Source organism: Astyanax mexicanus, unplaced genomic scaffold (assembly GCF_023375975.1).
Source record: "Astyanax mexicanus isolate ESR-SI-001 unplaced genomic scaffold, AstMex3_surface scaffold_32, whole genome shotgun sequence".
Classification (NCBI taxonomy): domain Eukaryota; kingdom Metazoa; phylum Chordata; class Actinopteri; order Characiformes; family Acestrorhamphidae; genus Astyanax; species Astyanax mexicanus.
In genome coordinates, this window is record NW_026040042.1 from 4,693,024 (window position 1) to 4,714,967 (window position 21,944).

Here is a 21,944-nt window from a genome sequence, read left to right on the forward strand (position 1 = left end):
CAGTAGTAATGGTTGAGGAAGCAGCCCCCCCCCTTAGAGCCCAAAAACTCATTTTAAGCACGTGCCTGATTTAAACCATTAAAACATTGTTTTTAGTAAGTAAGGGCATAAAAACTGTCCTTTTTAATTACAATTCCAAGCTGTTAATGCAGGTAAAGCATAAAGGCTGGTTTAGACTGTCCGCACGAAGAGCTGTGCAATGAAGACGTGTTTATTCTCTATTGTGATGTGCATCTGTATGTCAGGTGCCTGTACTTCCTGATTTCTGCCCTCAAAAGTTTCCATTGCCTTGCCTGACCGCCATGTCTGCACCTTTATAGGGCTGGGAATCGAAATTAGATACCAAAAAGGCACTGACCGAAATGTCTCGGTACTACTGTTTTCGATACTTAGTATGAAACAAGAATAAACACAGAGAGCGGCGCCCTGGAGCACACAAGCGGAGATTATTCAGACTGTCGATACACCGCCGCTGTGCTGAAATCTCAGGTGCTCGCTCTGTCTCTCTCCTTCTCTTTTGCACTGTCTCTCAACCCCCCCTCTACACTGTGATATTATAATACAGCACAAAAATTTCTAGTCTGTCAGACCTTAAACCACACTACACTATTCTTACTGTCACTCACTATAATATTGGGAAATTCTAGCATTAAAAAAAATGCATCATGATTTTTTTTATTTTTAGGTCATTGACACCACTAACAGAAATATAATTTATAATTATAAAAATTGTAATAAAAACTGAAATGCATCCAGTAATATGCTTCTGAAAAAAATGTGATGTTATTAAATAAATACGCTGTGTGGGAATAATTATCGCTTAAAAAAAAAAAAAAAAAAAAAAAATTTGCAGTTTAGAAAAAGGTATTATAAAAAGTACCGTTTGGGTACTTGGTACTGAATTTAAGGTACCAACCAGCAGCATTTTAAAACAATACCCAGTCCTACACCCTGTGAGACCATAAACCGAAAACACCACCAGACGAGTGGAGAAGCTGGTGCTGCATGATTACATTCTGACTTCTGCATCTTTATTTATAGTGATTAAAGTGATTTTTATACTTTGCTCTACTGTAATATCATGCCATAGCTTTATATAATATTAAAAACAGCATTAAATAGATCGGGTTGATGCTGTGCATTGTAGAACGAGTATAACTGCAATGTTAAAAGAGGACAGTAACTGTCATGCTAACAACATGATAGTGACGTTGGATGAGGCTGGTAGCTGGAGTGCTTATGTGCTTAAGTTGGACGAGGCCTATAGCAGTCAATTTTGGACATGCGCAAAGTGTTCTTTCTCTAGTTAGCATGCTGACGTGAACATCGGACACATCCAACGACAGAAACTGGCAGTGGAATTGGCATGTAATAGCCTAATTAATAAATAGGGCCCATTTGTCTCTGCAGTGATAAAGAGGCCTTTAATACAGTAAAACCTGTTTAACACACTTACCTGTGGATCTCAGGACTCTTTCTTTGCCTCATCATTTCCATCTGTGCGGCTTTTCTTTGGTACATGCCGAATCGCTCGTTCAGAGTCATCCCAGACGAGCGAAAGTGTTGAGCTACGAACAGCGAGAGAAAAAGACGAGAAATGGTTTTATATACAGTTGAATTAAACGCTATAAAATAAACTTAGCCTGATTCTACTCCCCCATCATCATCAACACAACGCACACGCAGACTGTCGGGTCCGGACCCTGAGAACTGTCCTGAGATCAGCTGCAGGTGATTTACAGTGATTAAAAGCTGGATTTACCTTTGATGTGATGAACTATGGTGACTATGTGCTGAGCGAACAGCTCTGAGGGGCTGCGGCGGAGCTGAGCAGCCTGAATGTGCTGGAAGATGGAGCGGAACTCCTCCTGATCTTTCTTAGCAGGGTGCACTAGATCCTGAGACAGCCGTCTCTCTTTGGACAGTGCACCACCTGAGCTGGAATAGGAGGGAAAGGAAGAACTCGGCCATGTTAATAACTGTAGGGGAAGATTATAAAGGCTGTAAAGCTCTATAGAGTCACTGTCACGACCAGATATGAATTATTATGGAGTTTATGAAGCTATCTATAGGAGCTTTCAGGAGATCACATTCAAATCCATAGGCATTAATATAGAAAATACTATATAGAAAATCCTAGCAAGAACCTACTGTTATGATACAGATCAGAGTACAGATATTGAATAAACTGATATATTTTAATATTGAGACAATGTAAGCAAGGCATGCTATTAAAACACCCAATCATATGCATAAAACCTGAAAAGAATCAAATATTTCTCTTTATTCCATTCGAATAGTGGGATCTGAACATGCAGGATTCTTGCATAATTTTAAAAGTCAAATTTAATGCTTTTTAAGACCTAAATAAATATAATTTCAGACCCAAAAATGTAGAAAATAATTTATTGTATTGGAAATCAAAACTTTTATCTTTTTTTTTTTTTCAAATTTATTCCACTGTGATGCAGAACAGAGCCAACATAACGTATGTAAAGTTGCATTATGTTAAACAACACACTGAACTGCATGTAGGAACCATAAAAAGGATCATTAAATTAAAGTGTTTTAATTTAAGACATTTTAAGGACCGGCTGGAACATAGGGGTGGGCGATATGGCTCTAAAATAATATCACGATATTTCAGGGTATTTTTGCGATAACGATTTACTTGGTGATATAGGAAAACAGAAAAATAATTCATTCATTTCAGGAATATAGTATAATAGTATTACAGCATAATCATAATGTGGCAAAATAAATAATATAGCATAAAATAATATAATGCAGCAAATAATATTGCAGAATATTTAGTGCATGCATATAAACTGCAAATTAAAACAATTATACAATAAATACACCTGAAGCTTCACAGTCAATAATAGACTACTTTTAAGACAGAACACCCCTATTATCACGATATGGATTTTTAATATCATGATATTTCTGTGTCGCGATATATTGTATACGATATAATATTGCCCACCCCTAAAGGAACCCTGACATTTTTGAAGGTAAACTATCTATAAATATCAGTGTTTTGTTTTTAAGAATTGATGCAACGCTCTTAAGGCCTTTTAAGGCTGATTTATACTTGTGCGTCAAGTTAACACCGCCTCTATGGCGTTCAAAAAACGTTTAAGTCTGTGCATTGATGTGTATGTGTTAAGCTGCAGTTGAACCACAGAGCGGATATGTAAAGGTGCGAAGGCATAGAGATACGCATCAGGGCTACGGGGTAGATTTGACGCAGAAGCATAAACCTGCCTAAAAAAAAAGTGAAAAGTGATTGTTAATTACCTCTCAGCCTCTTCATTGAACGTTTTTAGGCTAAAATTGAACTCCGGGTCTCTCTTCTTGGACGATTTGGCCGGAGGCGAGACCTCCTGCGCTGCAGGGAACAGCGGCCTGCCCCTCTCCGAGCCTCTAGAGGGCGACGGAGACGACGGGCTGGCGCGGTTCTTCTTCTTCTCCTTCTTCTTGGAGGCTTTCTCCTCCTTACGCGCCGCCTGCTTGCGGCTGCGGTAGAGCTCCTCCAGGACCTGCTCCTCGTCCTCGGCGTCGTCCTCCGGCTGCGGCGGAGCGTCTTTATTAGAGCCGTACGAGTCGTCGTCCCACTTCCCGAAGCGCTCCTCGAACAGCTCCCGCGCCGAGAGCGTGGCCTTCCCCTTATACTTAGACTCCTCCTCCGTCTTCCTCTCCTTCAGACCCTTCAGATACGCCTCCTCCTCCTCGTCCAGGAAGGGCAGGCCCTTATCGCTCTTGGTCTCGCTGTAGACCGGGTCCGTGTCGAACAGTCCTCTCTGCTTCCTGCTGTTCTTCTCCTTCTCCGCGTCCGCGGCGCTCGCGTCTTCCTCCGGGTTATCATCCCAATCCGACGACGGCTTTTTCTTCTCTGCCAAAAACCTGAAGTGAATCATCCACACGTGTGTTTATACAGATTTACAGAGAAAGTGTGGACACAAGCTTTAGGATTTCATGTTTTTTACTTTATACTTTAACCTTCAGAACTAGGCCTGGGCGATAATCATTTAATTTTTGGCTTTAAATAAAAAAAAATGACTGACTATATGTGCGACCAAGAGATAAATCATCTGGCTGATTATTGTATCAGGATTTACAAACATAAATGTGTCTTAAATGTTCAATGTATAAGCCACTGGAATTGAATTAGTTTATCTATTTTTATAATACTGTAATTTTAGATGATACTAAGCATTAACAATGCTAAGAATGTTCATTTAAATTTAGTTATTTTATTATTATTATTATTATTATTATTAAAAGAGCTCAAATAAAAAAAAAAAAATATATATATATATATATATATATACGTATATATAATATATATATACGTATATATATACATATATATCTGCTGCGATATAACCTAAATGTTGACTTTACCCATCCACCACTTGCTCTTTCTAGATAAAAAAAAATAAATAAATAAATAAATAAATATAATAATACATATACGTATATATATATATGAATAGTTTGATCACTAATAATGTTGATAGTTAACAATATATTTTCTTTTAATATTAGTTTTAAAAAAAAAAAGCATGAAAATACAAAAGAAAACAAAAAAAAACAGTATTTAAAACAAATTGTATTATCACCAAGGCCTAATTTGAACAGTCTGAACAATCTAAATGAATATCTTATTATTCATGATCATTTACATCATAAATATATAAAAAAATAAAAGCTCAATCAATCAATGAAACAGGCAAACAAACAGCGAGCACTCAAAAAAAAAACTGCACCACAGCAGACATGATTGATCAGTACTCATCTGGGGGAGGAAATATACTTACATCCTCTAAAGCTTTATCTCCTAAATTATGGGATTGCAAACAACCTCATATCACAGGATTTGGATTTTTTTTTTTGCGTTTGAACTGAGATGACCTCCATTTTACCCTTTATTCCTCTCGAGGCTCTCTGTTGGCTGTGCACAGACTGAACACATTTGAAAGAATGATTATAAATCAAACACTGAGAGAAAGAGAGAGAGAAACACAAAGAGAGGGATGCTGGTATAAAATTAAAGGTCTGGATGGAGAGAGGAGAGATCACCTACTTTTTGAAGGCGGTGGAGATCTGGGCTGATTTGTCTCCGGTCTTCATGTCCTCTTTGGAGAAGAAGCCGAAGCCGGTGGAGGTGGAGGAGGCGGGTTTCGGGGGGCTCTTGCTCTCGATGCTCCTCCACAGGGAGGCGCTGTTAGCAGAAGAGCCGGAGATGGACACTTTGACCTCGGGCTGACCCCCGGCGGGCGGCTGTGCCAGGCCGGACTGCTTGGGGCTGGTGTCGTAGTCGCTCATGCTCTCCCACTTGCTGGGCGGCTCCTCGGGTACGGCGGGCGCGGTCTTGGCGGGTTCCTCCTCTTTAACCAGGGCTTTTCCGTCGCCGGGCGACCCCTTGCTCTTGGAGTCTTTGGAGCGACGCTTCCCCGAGCTCCGCCTCCGCGGGGAGGAGGAGCGGGAGGAGGAGCTGGAGTGGCGGGAGCGGGAGGACGAGCGCTCGGAGTAGTGGGAGCGCGAGCGGCTGCCGGATCGTTTGCGAGGGGTGCGGGAGCGAGAGCGCCCCCTCTTGGGGCTGTGGGAGTGGTGCTCGTAGGGCTGCTGCTGGTCGCGGTGGCCGCCGTGCCAGTTATTAGAGCGGTAGCCATAGTTACCACCGCCGCCTCCTCCTCCTCCTCCGCCCCGGTTGTACCCACGGGGGAAGTAGCCGCGACCTCTGCCCCGGTTGTAGTAGAACGGCCTGCGGTAGCCGCGGTATCCGCGGGTGTACCCACGGTTACCCTGGAAATCTCTAGAAGGGTAGTTCCGTTCCCGACTGTGCGAACGGGAGCGAGATCTAGAGCTACAGAGGAAAGAAAGAAAGAGAAAGAAAAAAAAACAGAGAAGAGGATTTAATATAACAGTGTTTTATTAAAAAATAAACAATACAACAGTCTAGTTTAGGGTGTTATATTTTGTGATCTACAGGAAGCTACTGTACAGCAGTACCTAAATAGGGAGAAAAAAGAAAGATGAGACAGAAGAGAAAGAAAAAATAAGAAAAAGAGAGAAAAGTGAAAAGAGAAAGGTAGACACAGAGAGAACAATAGCAAAGAGAACAAGAAAAAGATCTTAGCAGAGAAAAAGAGAGAAAGACATCTAGAGGAAAAAAGTAAGGATAAGAGCTAGACAGTGAGAGCGAAAGAAAGGGATAGATAAAGCTACAGATAGAAATAAGAGAAAGAGAGAAAAATAACAAAAAAAACACAAATACAGAAAAATGCAAAAAAGAAAGTCAGACAATGACAGAGAACGGGAATGAAAGACAAAAGAAAAAAACAAGAAAAGAAGAGATTCAAAAATGAAAAAGAGAAAAAAAGGAAAGAAGACTTTCAAAAATAATACAATCTTAGCGTGTATAGAAAATACGGTACTGACTTGAGGCTTTGAATTATACAATATTTCGAACAAAAAAAAAAAAAGGAAAAGTCTGAGGAGAAGACAATCAGAGAACAAAAAGGTCTTAGCAGTGAAAGAAAGAAAAATAAAAAGAAAGAATATTATTAAAAAGACATTTGAATTATTGCATTATAATTAATTTCAATATCAGACATAAACAAAACATTCTTAAACAAAACCATGTACCAGGCTCTACTAATAAATGATATGTAGTGATTACCGTGGTCACATTTATACAGTATATGTTGTATGATACTGTATTAAAATGAATAGCAATGATCAAAACAGGCCTAGTGCTGATTATACTGCATATAGAATATATTAAAAAAGGACCATAACTGTAATATTGTAGCTGCGGTGTCTCTGAGGTTATTGCTGTGTATGAATTAATTCTAATAAAGGATGTGAACGGGTGGCGCTGTGTGAAATTGTTTAGTGTTTAGAGGGAGGAAACTAAACAGAATTCAGTTTTCAAATTCTGTCGTAGAAACACTGTAATTAAAGCAGCAGTGTGGCGACTTTCATCATCCAGTGCAGTGTGATCAGTCAGTGAAATACAACAAATAGTTGTATAACTCGTATAGAAATTTTAACAGATTTGTCCAAAAACAGCAAAACAAACAAACAAACAAAAAACACTTTAAATATGTGAAGAAGCACTGTTCAAAGAATTTTAAATCAGAGTTTTAAAAATATTTATAAAAATTTAAAAAGCTAAAAAGCCTTTTTTAATGACCTATTTATATAATAATTTAAATAAATTAGACCTATATTTATTATTTAAAAAATAAAGATTTTACAAATAAAGTGCTGATGACTCCACATTTTATTATTTTAAGTTTTATTATAATATACTGCATATGTATCTACGATGCCTGGCGAGATTCCATGCAGACAATATACCAAACAATACACTGAACTCAGTTTAATATTGTAGTGAATAATACTGTATAGGGTTTTTATAGTTAATAGGATGTCAGGTTAAGGTAAGTGTTTAATCTGGGCCTGTGATATTACCGTGTGTGTAGTTACTGTATGAGCCTGAGACTAGAGTGTTGCATATTTTATTAGACAGATGTATTATAGCAGATTATAATTGTCCAATGTTCTTAAAACGTAAATACCACCACATATTACATACTCAGTAGAATTGGAAAGTTAATGGAATTAATTTGCTTAGTTGAATTAGTTGAAGTGTTTTAATGCCATTTTCAAAATGGGATAATGGACATTTTACATCTTTACATAGAGAAGCTGCAGAGAAAATGTCAAAAGATTTCACACGTTTGGCTACCCTGAGATTAAAATTCCTTTAATAGCTCTAAATTGGGATTGTTTCCATTATGGCAAATCTGCCAATAAAAAAAAAAAAATAATAGTAAAATATGTTTCAGTTGTAACGTCAGAAATACAAACATTTCAACTGTAATCAAAAATCTAATTTGAAAAACATAAAAATAATTGTTTTATATCACCCCGCTCTAATACTGATTTTTTTTGTTGACAAATTGATTTTAATTTAAAATGTAAAATTTAGTTCTTAATCTGAAATATCATGTGTTACATATAATGTCAAATGTGCTTTATCTGGTATACTGTGTAAAAATGTCATTATGAATGGGCCGATGCTGACATTTTATATAATGGGCTTAAATTGTAATGAGTAAAACATTGTGTATACTGTTAGAAATGTATAGAAAGGTTATAGATGTAATGTTAACCAACATGTAATGTTATAGATGTAATGTTTTTTTTTTTTTTTTTACTACTGACATTGTATTAAAATTTATGTTATGTCTGACAGAAATCCTGCTCCAAATGACTTATTATATTTCCCTGAGAGACATCTAAACTTAAATACCCATGTCACTTTTGGCTAAATTATCTCCTCATGAAGCTGCATGGTCACCTGTGGTAAAATCTCCCACATGACTTAAGCTAGTTTATTATGCCCAAGTCTAAATAAAACAATTTTTTTGTCACTTTTTATTTGATATTTTGTGCCAATTTCACAAGATATTTGTATCATATGTATAGCTAATTTATTTGTAGATGATACAATATTAAAATATTAAATGTTTTCTGTCTTTGCACATAGTATTTTCTAAATGTTGAATTAGTATTAAGGATTCTGTTTGGTTTTAAACAGGGTTCATACACTTTTTAACCAATACATTTCCATGACTGTTTCATGATTTCCATGCTCTCATCGCAAATTTAATGACTATACGATCTTTAAAACATCAGTGCAGCCATGGACAACAAAAAGAAAACTAAATCAACTAAAACTATATCAAACTTAAAAAATACATATATATATATATATATATTTTAAGCAATGTCGACACAATCTTCAATATTAATCTTATAATAACGTGTATAAAACGTGTGTCAGATCCTGAGAGCTCCATTGTTTGGGGCTAAATTACGGAATTAACTCTGAGCTGATGTATTTTGTTAGCTCAAAATAGATTTTCTCAGTTAATAAATGGAAACACATTTGTAGGTTGCAAATTTCCATGATTTCCTCAAAACTGCCTGGGTGTTTATTTTTTCAAAACTTATCCAGGCCTGGAAATTATTTTTTTTTCAAATTCCATGACTTTTCCAGGATTTTCATGACTGCACAAACCCTGTTTAAAGATAGACTGTATGATAAACTGTCCTCTTAAACTATTGCTAATTTTTAAATGGCTCAGTTTAATATAGTAGTGCACTGCACGTGTGAATAGGATGCTGTATTAAGGTGAGTGTGTGTTTAGGCGTACGATATTCGTGTGTAGTTACAGTGTACAAGCCTTGTTCTATTCAGACACTACTGCTTTTTGTTTTCAAATATTAGATATCTTAATGCTTTAATATTCTTAAAATGGAAATATCACCATGTATTATATTTTATTTTTATGTTTTTTTTATTTGCAGGGTTCATAGATGTTTTAACAAACACATTTCCATGAGTTTTAATTACTTTTTTATACCATCAAGGCAATGTTTCATGAACATACGATTTTTAAAACCTCAGTGCAGACATGAACAATAAAACCAAAAATCAACTAAATCTATAAATAAAACTCATTATAGAAGGTCTACAATGAATTAGATAAAATGTGGACACACAATCTGTAATAATTAAACTGTGTGTCAGATCTTGAGAGCTCCATTGTTTGGGGCTAAATTACTGGATTAACACTGAGCTGATCTATTTGTAGGTCAAAATAGATTTTCTCCATCGATAAACTGAAACACAAAGATTTGTAGAGCAAATTTCCTTGACTTTTCCTAAACTTTCTGGGTATTTTTAACAGTAAAATATATATTTTTAAAACTTATTCAGGCCTGGAAATCGTTATTTTTTAAATTCCATGACTTTTTTTCAGGTTTTTCATGACCGTACAAACCCTAAATGTGATATTTATCGTACAGTAACTGTATGTCCTGTACAATTAGCCCTGTATATTGTTTATAAAATGTAATGTAATTGTAATAAGTGAAGCAATGTATGAACTTATGTTATAGATGTAATTGTAATGACACTATTCTGTCATATTACGTTTTTCTGTAGAAATTGCATTAAAATTTGTTAACTTAAATAGAAATGGTGCTCCAAAATGACTTACAATTGTTGTATATTCTCTTTAAATGATGCAATTTTCTCTATGGATATATGCAGCTTAATTAATAAAATGATGACAGTTTAAGCAATATAGGATTTTTATAGGGTATTTGTATTTTTCTTAAAGATATCCAGGCCTGGAAATAATTATTTTCAAATTCCACTACTTTTTTCCAGGTTTTTAATGACCGTACAAACCCTGAATTTGATATTTATTGTATACTAACTGTATGTCCTGTAAGATTTGCCGTGTATATTAGTTGCCAATTTCTTGATAAATGGGCGTATCTGTATGTGTGTGTGAAATTCTGTCATATTGCACTTTTCTGTAGAAATTGCATTAAAATGTGTTAACTTAAATAGGAATGCTGCTCCAAAATGACTATTCTCTTTAAATGATGCAATTTTCTCTATGGACATATGCAGCTTGATTGATAAAATAACAGTTTAAGCAATATAATTGTAACAAGTGAAGCAATGTATAAACTAATGTTATACATGTTATTTAAATGACATGTATTAAAATTCTGTCATATTGCCCTTTTCTGTAGAAATTGCATTAAAATTTGTTAACTTAAACTCTAGAAATTCTGCTACAAAATGACTTTAAATTGTTGTATATTCTCTTTTAAAAGGTAAATATACAAGTTTTTTGCTGCTGTTTTCCATTCATACACTGAACATCAGGTACTCAGGTACTATGTGGCGTTATAGCCACTTGGGGGAGCTGCTTAACCACCCGCATCTACATTACTCAACTCAGACATACACTTACATAAACTCAGATCCAGCGTCTCACAGCACGCCCGCTCTACTTCCCCTACTACAATCACGCTTAACGCGTTTATACAGTTAAAGCCTTCATATCATTATATGCAGATATTAATATAGATTAAAGCTGACCAGAAAGCCATGATTTAATGATTTAAATGTAAAAACTTAAGAAAAACATCTTCCAATGTGCACAAAGAAAAAATGAGTCAGATGAAGTAAACGAAATTGAAACTAAACTGAACACGAACACGAACAGAGGCATATAAAAGGAAAATGTAAAAATATTATATATAACACAGATATATAACACAGCAATGCCTTATTATAGCAAGTCAACACTTACCTCCTGCGCTTTTTCATTGAAAAATTAAGAAAATAAAAATATAAATAATATACACTATAATACAGAGCAGCACATGCTCCACAGTGAAACACACATCCTTCAGCAAGCAGATACACGCGAGAGAGAGAGAGAGAGAGAGAGAGAGAGAGAGAGAGAGAGAGAGAGAGAGGGGTGTAGAAGGAGGAAGAGGAGGAGAGCAGGGTGAGAACAGTTTCCTGAAGCTCTCAGAACGGAGTTATGTGTTTTTGTATTTGAGTTATATCAGTGATCAGTGACAGATTGAGTCATGTGTTCTGGACTCGACCCCAGATCTGCTCAACACAGCAGCACCTGTCCCCGACCCCGTCTCCAACCGACCAATCAGATCCCTCCCAGAACCTCACCTGAACCGGCCCCACACAAATGTTATACAGAGTTAATTACAGGTAGACACTAACTCTCACTGATCACTGACTTTATTAATGTTTATTTGGGTTTAGTATTCTAATGTTATATAGAGTTAATTACAGGTAGACACTAACTCTCACTGATCACTGACTTTATTAATGTTTATTTGGGTTTAGTATTCTAATGTTCTATAGAGTTAATTACAGGTAGATAGACACTCTCACTGATCACTGACTTTATCAATGTTTATTTGGGTTTAGTATTCTAATGTTATATAGAGTTAATTACAGGTAGACACTCTCACTGATCACTGACTTTATTAATGTTTATCTGGGTTTAGTATTCTAAATGTTATATAGAGTTAATTACAGGTAGACACTCTCACTGATCACTGACTTTATTAATGTTTATCTGGGTTTAGTATTCTAAATGTTATACAAAATGTTAGACAATCCCTAATCAACTACCTGTCTACCTGTAATTAACTCTATATAACATTAGAATACTAAACCCAAATAAACATTAATAAAGTCAGTGATCAGTGAGAGTTAGTGTCTACCTGTAATTAACTCTATATAACATTACAATACTAAACCCAAATAAACATTAATAAAGTCAGTGATCAGTGAGGGTTAGTGTCTACCTGTAATTAACTCTATATAACATTAGAATACTAAACCCAAATAAACAGTCAGTGTTCATATACAGCTCTGGAAAAAAATAAAAGATCACTTAAAAATGGATGATCACAAGCCATCAAATCAAACTGAACTGCTTGAATTTTTGCACCAGGAGTAAAGCAGCATAAAGTTATCCAAAAGCAGTGTGTAAGACTGGTGGAGGAGAACATGATGACAAGATGCATGAAAAAAAAAATGTGATTAAAAAACAGGGTGATTCCACCAAATATTGATTTCTGAACTCTTAAAACTTTATGAATATGAACTTTTTTCTTTGCATTATTTGAGGTCTGAAAGCTCTGCATCTTTTTTGTTGTTTCAGCCATTTCTCATCAGAGAAACTGAAGTGCTCTCTTATTTTTTCCAGAGCTGTATATTTTTAAGTACTACAGGTCACACCTTTTTTTATGGTTCATGTTAAGGTCACTGGTTTCTAAATAAGCTGCGGCGGATGTGTCGGCCAGCTGGGGTTGTTTTTCTTCTCGAAAGCATATTTACTATCACTCTTTGCCTCAATGCATAACGATAACTCAATGTTTTTCAATTTAGCCTTGCCTACTCAAGTACAATACCAGTCACAATTTGGGACACACATTCTCATTAATATTTGTCCCTTGTTTAATATTATTTAGTATTATTTAGCGTTAAAAATATTAATGCTGATTAATGATCTTCCTTGGTGTGTATGTGTATCAGATTAGTGATTAATCTAAATATCTGTGTATTGCTTCACTATAAACCTACAATTAGTCTGAACTCAAATAAAGTCTTTTATATGTAAAATTCAATACTTCCATTACTGAACTACTTTAAGTTAGGAGTACATCTGTAGCCACATATACTCTCAGACAGAGATCTTTGAGTTGAATATAGTTATAATATTTGAGGTTATTCAGTTAACATTAGCAGCTTAATTTCTATTGGCTTTTGGCACAATCTATTTGCATACTGGGCGTGTCCCCCCCCATTTCTGACATTCACCATCAGTGTGTAGTGATTCCCCCCAGGCTACCTTAGGAAAACGTTTAGATGATATATAAATACAAGGTATAATTTTCTGAGCTGTATTTCTTTTTTTATATATAATTTTATATCAAATTTCTAGACTCTGCCTCTTTTTGAACTGCTGCTGATGCAGCATTACCGAGTAGCATCACAGCGCTAACACTCGGAGGAAAGCGCAGCGACTCGGTTCTGATACATCAGCTCACAGACGCAGCCTTGTGCTGATACACATCACCCTAGGAGTGATGAGGGGAAAGAGCACCATCTACTGTACCCACCCAGAAAGAGAGAGAGAGCAAGACCAACAGTGCTCTCTCAGGACTTCGGCAGTTGATGGCAAGCTGCATGAACCGGATTCAAACCAGCGATTTCCCACTCAGAGCCCCTTGACCTGTATTTCTGAGCTGTATTGGCTGTAGTGTGCTATACTGTTCACGCTATAGCATTTTCTTTCTTTTTCATCTAATTGTCTATGAGAATTTAAACCTATATTTTATCTAATAAGAGGCTAAATAATAATCTATTTCATTCTCCTGACCATAAAATTTAAAGTAAAACGTTCAAAGTAATTGATAAAAATAAACCATTCATTAAATAAACACACAATTTAGGCATAATCATTAAAGGTTTTAAGTCTAACTCAAGTTTTGAGTTAACATTACTTAAGGCAAATTGAGGCAAGCAATAAACTCAAATTATTAAAGTAAATTTAACTTACTGAGGCTAAAAGTGTTAAACAGTTACCACAATGGGCAATATAGACAGCGTCAGCCACATTTTGCTCACTGTAACGCACACTTAAAATCCTTACATTTTCCCAAAAGTAATCAGTGCGCCCTATAATCTGGTTCTCCTTATGTATGAATTCTATCAGTCAGGTATTAAGGAGCAGTAAAGCCACTCTGCTGAAGTACAGAGTTATACAGGAGTTTCAGTTTAGTTCTCCAGCACTGAGGCTGGACCAGTATTAACATTAGCCGCTAACCACACTAAGTGCTAGCACTTTCGCCATTCAGAGGTGAGTATATCGGACTGTAGTCTGTATGTTTATCGTGTTAAAACAAGCTAACGCTAGCTAATAGCACCCTGGCTTACCTCAGTGTAGCGCTGTCAGGTGGCATTAGGCACTAACTGCTAGTGGTTAGCTGCTAATGCTAATGCTGCCGCACCCAGCCTTAGTGGAAATCTAAGCTTACTGTAAATGAATAGATGCACTTTACTTACTCAAACTTTTTAGGAGAAAAATCTGTGTGGAACATCCAATGCTTGTTTGACATGTTTTTAAGAATTATAGTTTTGTTTACTTAGCTTAGCTTTACAGGTCCCACTACCCAATGACGAGACCTGGGAATTTAGAAGGAAAACATGGCAACACCCCTGTTCCTACAACTAGTTAATAGTATCGCATAAAATGAAAAAAAAAAAAAAACCTAGAAAATTGACATTTATTGATAGTGCGCCTTATAATCCAGTGCGCCATATAGTGCAAAACATACAGTATTATGTACATTTTATGCTTATTGTTGTCCCCACTGAACTAGGGATTAGTTATTAAAGGTAAAACACAGAAAAAACATTTAATGCAGTTAAACTGACTCTAAAGATTAGAGTCTATTACAGTGAGCTGCTGCTGTTACCTGTAGCGATGTTTTCTGGATCTGGATCGTGAGCGGCTGCTGGAGCGAGACCGTGAGTAGGATCGGGAACGGGAGCGGGATCTGGACCGAGAGTCCCGGGAGGGAGAGTTCTGAGGCTTAGACATCCTTAATCACGTGTTCTATCAACCTGATCAGAGAAGAAGACAAGAAAACAAGATCTGTTATTTATACAGAATGACAGTGATGCTCATTGTTATCTTACACCCCGATAACAGTCTATTTTCGCACCTTCCACCTGCGCCGTTTATATAGCAACGGTGCTTCTGAATATATCTACACTGATGGGCGTGGTGATCTGGAAATGAGGTGTGTTCAGGTAAATTTCTGGTGTATTACTATCTCTATCTTGGCCACAGAAAACAGAGGAGTTCCACTGACTGAATGCAACCTAGACAGATGTCAACAGTCAGATGTTCATTGCTATCTTGGCATCTTTACAGCGTGATCAAGCAGGTCAGTTTCCTCTGCTGAGAAGCGTTAGAAATGTCCAGGTAGCTGTGCTGTTAAAATAGCAATCTGCCAAAGTCAGAGCACACTTAGCTCTTGCAGGGAATCATGAGCAAGTGACATGCTGATTGGTTTATTTCACGTTATGCCCAAAATTAACCACACCCATGATTAGTTAAGAGAATTAGTACATGCCTTTTGCGCATTTTGAGTCGTGCAAGGTGTACTTTTCCCATCGTTATGATAAAGACACACCGACACTAGTGATGGGCCGATCCACTGTTTTTCATATAACTGCAAATACCGATATCAATACAAATACTGATGCAAGGGCTCTTTAGTTTATCATTGTTACGTAGTTACATAGTTTATCAAGATTACATAATGAGGCGGAAACAGACACACAGCACTTAAAAGTACACGCATGCATTTAATATAAATGCATTCCAAAGTCATATACAAACACAACATTTTTTTTTTCATATAAAATATTTAAAAACACAAAATAAACATCTTATGTATCAAAAACCTTTCTAGTACGCTAATCAAAACAATATGATTGACTGCATGATCTAAACAGGTCAAGTATTAGGGAAACTGCAGCAGAAACGTGTGGAAGGATTTAAAATTAAAATTACTTTATTTTAAAGTTCAAATCTAAATACTTACTTGAAATACTTTCACAGTTTAGAAAGTGCTTTCAGTCAGTTAACATTTGTAGCAGGCAACAAAGAAGTTTCAAGTTAAATATTTAAGGTGCAAATCTAAAATAATCATCATTATCAACAAACATTATCAAAAATTGTCGTAATATGTTAACCAAAAAAAGAATTTTAGTTCAAGTATTAACAGAATTGTATCACCAGAAACAGCAACTTGAACAAGATTTCAAATAGTTGAAATAACATGCAAAACTAAATAGAAATGAATACCTGCAGTCAGAAAAAAATGTATTTGGCTGCTTCCATAATCTGAAGAAAACGAGACAAGTAGGTAAAGCACTAAAACAGCATCACAGCATCAGTCTGCACACAACAGACATTTTTCAGTCAGCTGCAGACTGAAGCTGCTGGGGGTTCTGGGTTAACTGCTATTCTGCTCTTCAAATACTCTTTCATGAACAGTACACTGATTTTTAATATATTTTCATGTAATTAAACCAGCTTTTATTTACAGTCTCTATAATGAAAAAATATATATATATATATTGCCCTATTCTAGAAGCAAATCAGTAAGGGGTACGAGGTTAGGAGTGTAGATGATACAGATCTGACGTTGAGATGTGGAGATTAAAGCTGGAAATAAGGAATGCAGGAGGGCAGGTTTGGAGGAACCGGTGCTGGCACTGCTGTGAGAGAACATGTCAGATCTATTAATCACAGAGCAGATTCTCCCTCACTGAACGAGGACAGCTGTCTCTCAGCTTCTCTCAACACCGCCTGCAGCAAACAATGCCATTCATCATCACATCTAAACCTGGAGCTTCACCCATCACTCTCAACATCGACATATCAGCACACAGGAAACACGTGACACTGGTATTGAGGGGAAAAAATATATAAACTCACCAATTTTCTACTATTGTTTAGAGTTTAAAAAACAACGATTAGATCATACTCCCAGATACATCAAGGATCGGATCAATCAAACCAAATTCAGATGCTTTCAGAGATGGATCTCAACCACATCATTTAAGTCTACACTGAACAGGTTTCTGTGCGTGGATTCAGTTAGAGCTAAACATTAATGGGGAACAAAATAGTCTGTGATAAGTACTGCAATATTTTAAAATACAGATGTTTGATTTTAACCAGAGGTCACAACAATTCAGAGGTCTAACGTCACAATAGAGCTGGACAGCAAGCTTTAACAAGCAAAACATGCCTGAGAGAGAATTAGTATAGCAGTTTTTAAGAATCTGCTACTTAAAACATTGCAATAAATACTGTGTATTGTGGATTAGGGTATTATTGGCTAATAATAGCTTTTCTTTTAGATACATCAGCATCGGTTGTCTAGATTTATCAAACCGATACCTGTTAATGTATGTATTTTATTCTGGAAAATGTCAAAGCGAAGTTAGCTGCACACTACATTGCAACGGGCCAACACTGGCAGCATCACTTTAAAATCCACTGATTTAAACTTTTCTACTTCACAATAATAATAATAATAATGAACTGTGTGTATCCAAGTTGAGAGTAAAATAAATGATACTGTGGTGGGAAATTGCCTTACATGACTGCGATATGACTACTGCTCATGCTCCCATCGTGTTGAGGATGTTGCTGAAATATATACATATAAATAGTGTAGTGGAGCCACATCAATCCTAAAAATGTTTTGGAAGTATCATTCCAATTAGGCCTGTTACAATAATTATGCTATTGGCTTATTGTATGATAAATTAACATGATCATTTTGTCACACTTTGTCACACACTAATATTGCCTCTTGTGTTTATATGCTTTTATTTTTGAGTACAGTTTTATATCTGTAGCTCGGTTTTTAATTAAGACAAAACTTGCATTTGCTTTCTCATGTATACACCATGAAAGGCACTGTGAAATGCAATGCATTGTGGGAATCTTTTTGGAGCTGTCATGGGCTGCAGTGAAGCAGCAGGTAATCTTCTGTCCTTCATTATTTTAATTTCTGTTTAGTCTGTTTATTTGTTGTTATATTGTGTTATGCATTTTCCTGGTGGTAAAAAGAACCAAAATAGTTGGCTAGCTGGTTCTAGTCATGAAGGTAGTGATGGAAACAGCTACCCTGAGCCATCACGACCCAGACAGAGCGACAAGACGACTAGTGCCATAATTTATTAATATAATTATGATAAAATCATAAATCGATAAATCCTGGAACAATTAATCATCCATTAGAAAACAGTATGACAGGCCTAGTTCCAATATTTATATTTCTTACCATGAAAAAGTAACTGGGCCTCAGTAACTCCTGCTTATTCATGTGAATGATTTGTCCAACTACTATCTCTTCACTCTCTTTAATCACTAGAATGACTAAAACAATATTTGCACGAATCTGCTGTTTGTCTACCCCCTCCAAGCCCCCCCCAACCCCTTCAGTACAAACTGCAAGATATCGTAGTTCACAACAAGAAGTGAACTCTAATCCTCTGCAGTTAATCATCACCCAGATCCTGTCATCTCTCATCATTCCCGTAACTACAGTCAAACAGGCCGAATCAATCAATCAACCAGAGCTTTACAGAGCTTTCTACATTCCTACAGCCCAAACCCAGACTTCAGCCATGATGGACAGATAATCTATACAGCACTGAAGGTGTTTATCTTAAAGCCTGGAGGTTTGATGTGCATCATGGTCTACAGCTCTTCAGGCTGGATTTACAGAGCATCAGTTACACTGAACGGACGGCTTTCTGTGAATCTGATCTCTATCAAAACTTGATCAGCGAGATCTGCCACAGCTGACAGAAGCTCTTAACTTACTCAAAACACACAGCATTATTCAGATGCTTTCAACATCTTCAGAATGAGAGTCCTGAGAAGCAAGTGGTGATGCCCTCACAGTATGGTCAAGCAGCTAACACCAGCACATTGGGCTTTATGTGCATTATAAACCCACTAAAAGAGAGAGACAGAAAGAGTGGGAGTGAGTTTACACTTATTAAGTATCTATAGTACCTAAAAACCCAAAGAAACTTTACAATCACAACCATTTATCCTTAGGACTCATCCACATCCACACCCATGAGAAGAGGCAGCCAATCACGCATAGCTTACTCTTAACTGGAAACCATCGTCCACCTGGAGGACTACAATCCATATCAGGGCACACTGTTATTCACATAATTCAGACACACACCAGGACGATTTGAAGTATCCGAATTTTCCAGCCAATTTAGAGAATCTAATTTAGCTGGATCACCATGTTTTTGAACGGTGGGAGGAGACCAAAGTCCTTGTAGGAAACCCATGCACACATGAGGAGAACATGGAACCATGCTAAAAATACTAAGCCACTGGATCTCCCATGAATTAGTAAGTAGGACTGCATGATATTGAACAAAAACTTACATTGCAAATGTTCTTTTTTTGGGCGATAAATATCACGATATTTAACAATGCAGGGCTCATGACGTCACCCGCTCTGCCCCCACCCATGCAGTCTCGCGTCCTGACCAATCAAGAGCGGAGTCAGTGCTGAGCTCAACTCAAAACCCGAGCAAAACAGCAAAACAACAGTAATCGCTAGGGGTGTGACGAGATATCGTGGCACGAGATCTCGCGAGATTAAATGTGACGATATTTCTCGTCAAGCTTTAAACCTGTCTCGCGGGAGAAAAAAAAAAACAGTTTAGTGTGGACTTTTTAAGAGGGATCTGGCAACCCAGTAGCAGCGAGTGTGAGAGCAGCTCTCAGCAGACCCAATGCGGACCCAAACAGATAAACTACTGAGAAGGATTTAATTGCGCGGCGCAGTAAACTCACAGACCAATCACATGTGGGGTAAGATCACCAAACGCTCTCTTCAGTCAATCAGATCTGTGCAGACGCGGTAAGGAAATAAATAAATAAATAAATAAACACACCACTTCTCACGCGGGATCGAACCCGTGTTGTCAGGGTCGTGGTCGTGAAAAACCGCCTATATAAGGAGATAGGGAGCCCGAGAAAGGGCGAAAAAACGAGAACAGGCGGAAACTAGTCACGCCAAGCGCGACAGAGAGACAGGCGATTAATGTAAACAAAATCTGTCCAGAAAGGCTCTTCTTCTTCTTCTTCTTCTTCTATATTTTTACATCATTCAGTTTAAACAACCTTACAGGATACAGCACTTAAGTTAATTAATTAATATAATTAAATACCCCTGATATAGAAGATGCTTCTGCTACTATTAAGTTGTATGTCTGGCTGCATTTTGGCTCCAGTAGAAACAATAAACGGTAACAGAGTGACCAACAAGACACAAACCATATATAAATACTGTAAGTAAATCCTACACGTGACTGTTTCATAGACAGCTGTACTAATCCCTTAGCTCTGTACTGTATTTAAAAACATGTTCTGTCTCTGTTTGCACTTCAAGCATAGTCTTAATCTAACTGGTTATGTTTCTGCATAGTTAAATTACAACATATTTAGGAGAAAAAAAATACACAAACCATAATCTTAATATGACTGGTTGTAGTTTGCACTATATAAGACCTAGAAAAGTTGTATTTTTATTTTTTATTCTTATTTTTATTCCTTAAAGAATCAATGTGTGAGAGAAACCAGTCTGTTAAGTTTGTGGTATATGATTTTGTCCAAAAAAAAAAAAAAAAAAAAAAAGTTTTTAAATCTCGTCTCGTTATCGTGAACCCAATATCGTGTCTCGTCTCGTCTCGTGGTATTAGTGTCTCGTCACACCCCTAGTAATCGCCCCTTTAATCAGGCATTTAAATGGCTTTTTAAAAAGTAAATCAGAGCATTTTCTGGGATTAAAAGTGTGAATTCAGCTGTAACTTGAAATATCTGCACTGCAAAACTGTGCTGGATTGATTGAGGTGCACAGCTTTAAACACATGTTCATGTTTACAAGCACGTGCCCAACCATGTGGATGGTTTACTCCTGCTCCCCCTATATATACACACTGTTTTTTGAAGCCATATCATGCACCCTGCTTACACAATACACAGATAGCCAGCAGAACAATCAACACTACAATCATAACTACTTTGGTTAATACACTTTGCTTGTGAGTGGTTGTGACCAGAAAACATCTGTGTTCACTCTGTGGGTCAGTAACACATAGGAAAAATTCTAAATTGCAAATAACCTAATGTTTAAAAAAAATTAATTATCCTTGTAGTGAGCACTTCACATCCGGCCCGTCTATAACTGCCATCTCTACACACAATCTATTTGCTGAGGAAAGATGATTCTGCTTAGCTGGAAAAACTGGACAGCTGAAACAGGATGTGGTTTTGGTCTGATAGAGCAGCCCAAACAGAAAGAGAAAAAATATCACAGCGAGAAACTAGCTTAGCTTTTAATCACTGCAACATTTTCTGAAGTAAAGTATTGTACATTATAGTACACTGCATACTGTACAGAATTACAGTAAAATATAGTACAGCAATGAAATTTACAATGCAGAATTTATTATTTCTACAGGAATTGGTGCTCCTGTCTATAGTAAAGAAAACCATACAATTGTAAGATAATAAAATAGCTTTTATTAGGGTTTTACCCACAGTAACTGCAGTATTTTGTGTAGTATAGTACTGTAATTTAATACTGTGGTGCTTATTACAGGTTATACAGTAACTGCAGTGTTTTCTATAGTATAGTTCTACTAAATATTATATACTGTAATGTAATACTCTGTAGCTTTATTATGGTTCCCACAGTTACTGCAGTGTTTTCTGTAGTAAAGATTGTAATGTATATTTTAGTCATTCTCCATCCATCCACTCATGACTAAACCCTATTGAGCATCTGTGGGGCATCCTCAAACCCAATGTGGAAGAGCACAAGGTGTCAAACATCTATCCACCAGCTCTGTGATGTCCTTATGGAGGAGTAGAAGAGGAATGGCA

At 36.7% G+C, this 21,944-nt stretch overlaps 2 protein-coding genes across 4 annotated transcripts in view; one reads left to right on the forward strand and one right to left on the reverse strand.

Moving 5' to 3' along the window:
• The window catches only part of LOC125789910 (protein eva-1 homolog B-like), a 361,643-nt gene that overhangs the window by 24,904 nt on the left and 314,795 nt on the right, over positions 1–21,944 (forward strand). The window lies entirely within an intron of this gene.
• The window catches only part of thrap3b (thyroid hormone receptor associated protein 3b), a 48,742-nt gene that overhangs the window by 9,636 nt on the left and 17,162 nt on the right, over positions 1–21,944 (reverse strand). For all 3 annotated transcript variants that reach the window (XR_007429931.1, XR_007429930.1, XM_022666475.2), the window contains exons 2-6: positions 14,908–15,055; positions 5,090–5,872; positions 3,301–3,906; positions 1,763–1,938; positions 1,457–1,568 (exon numbers count right to left, since the gene is read on the reverse strand). Coding sequence is in view for 1 of the 3 variants with exons in the window: in XM_022666475.2 (XP_022522196.2) it covers positions 1,457–1,568; positions 1,763–1,938; positions 3,301–3,906; positions 5,090–5,872; positions 14,908–15,032 (1,802 nt within the window). In the remaining 2 variants the exon portion in view is untranslated. The remainder of the gene's footprint in view (positions 1–1,456; positions 1,569–1,762; positions 1,939–3,300; positions 3,907–5,089; positions 5,873–14,907; positions 15,056–21,944) is intronic.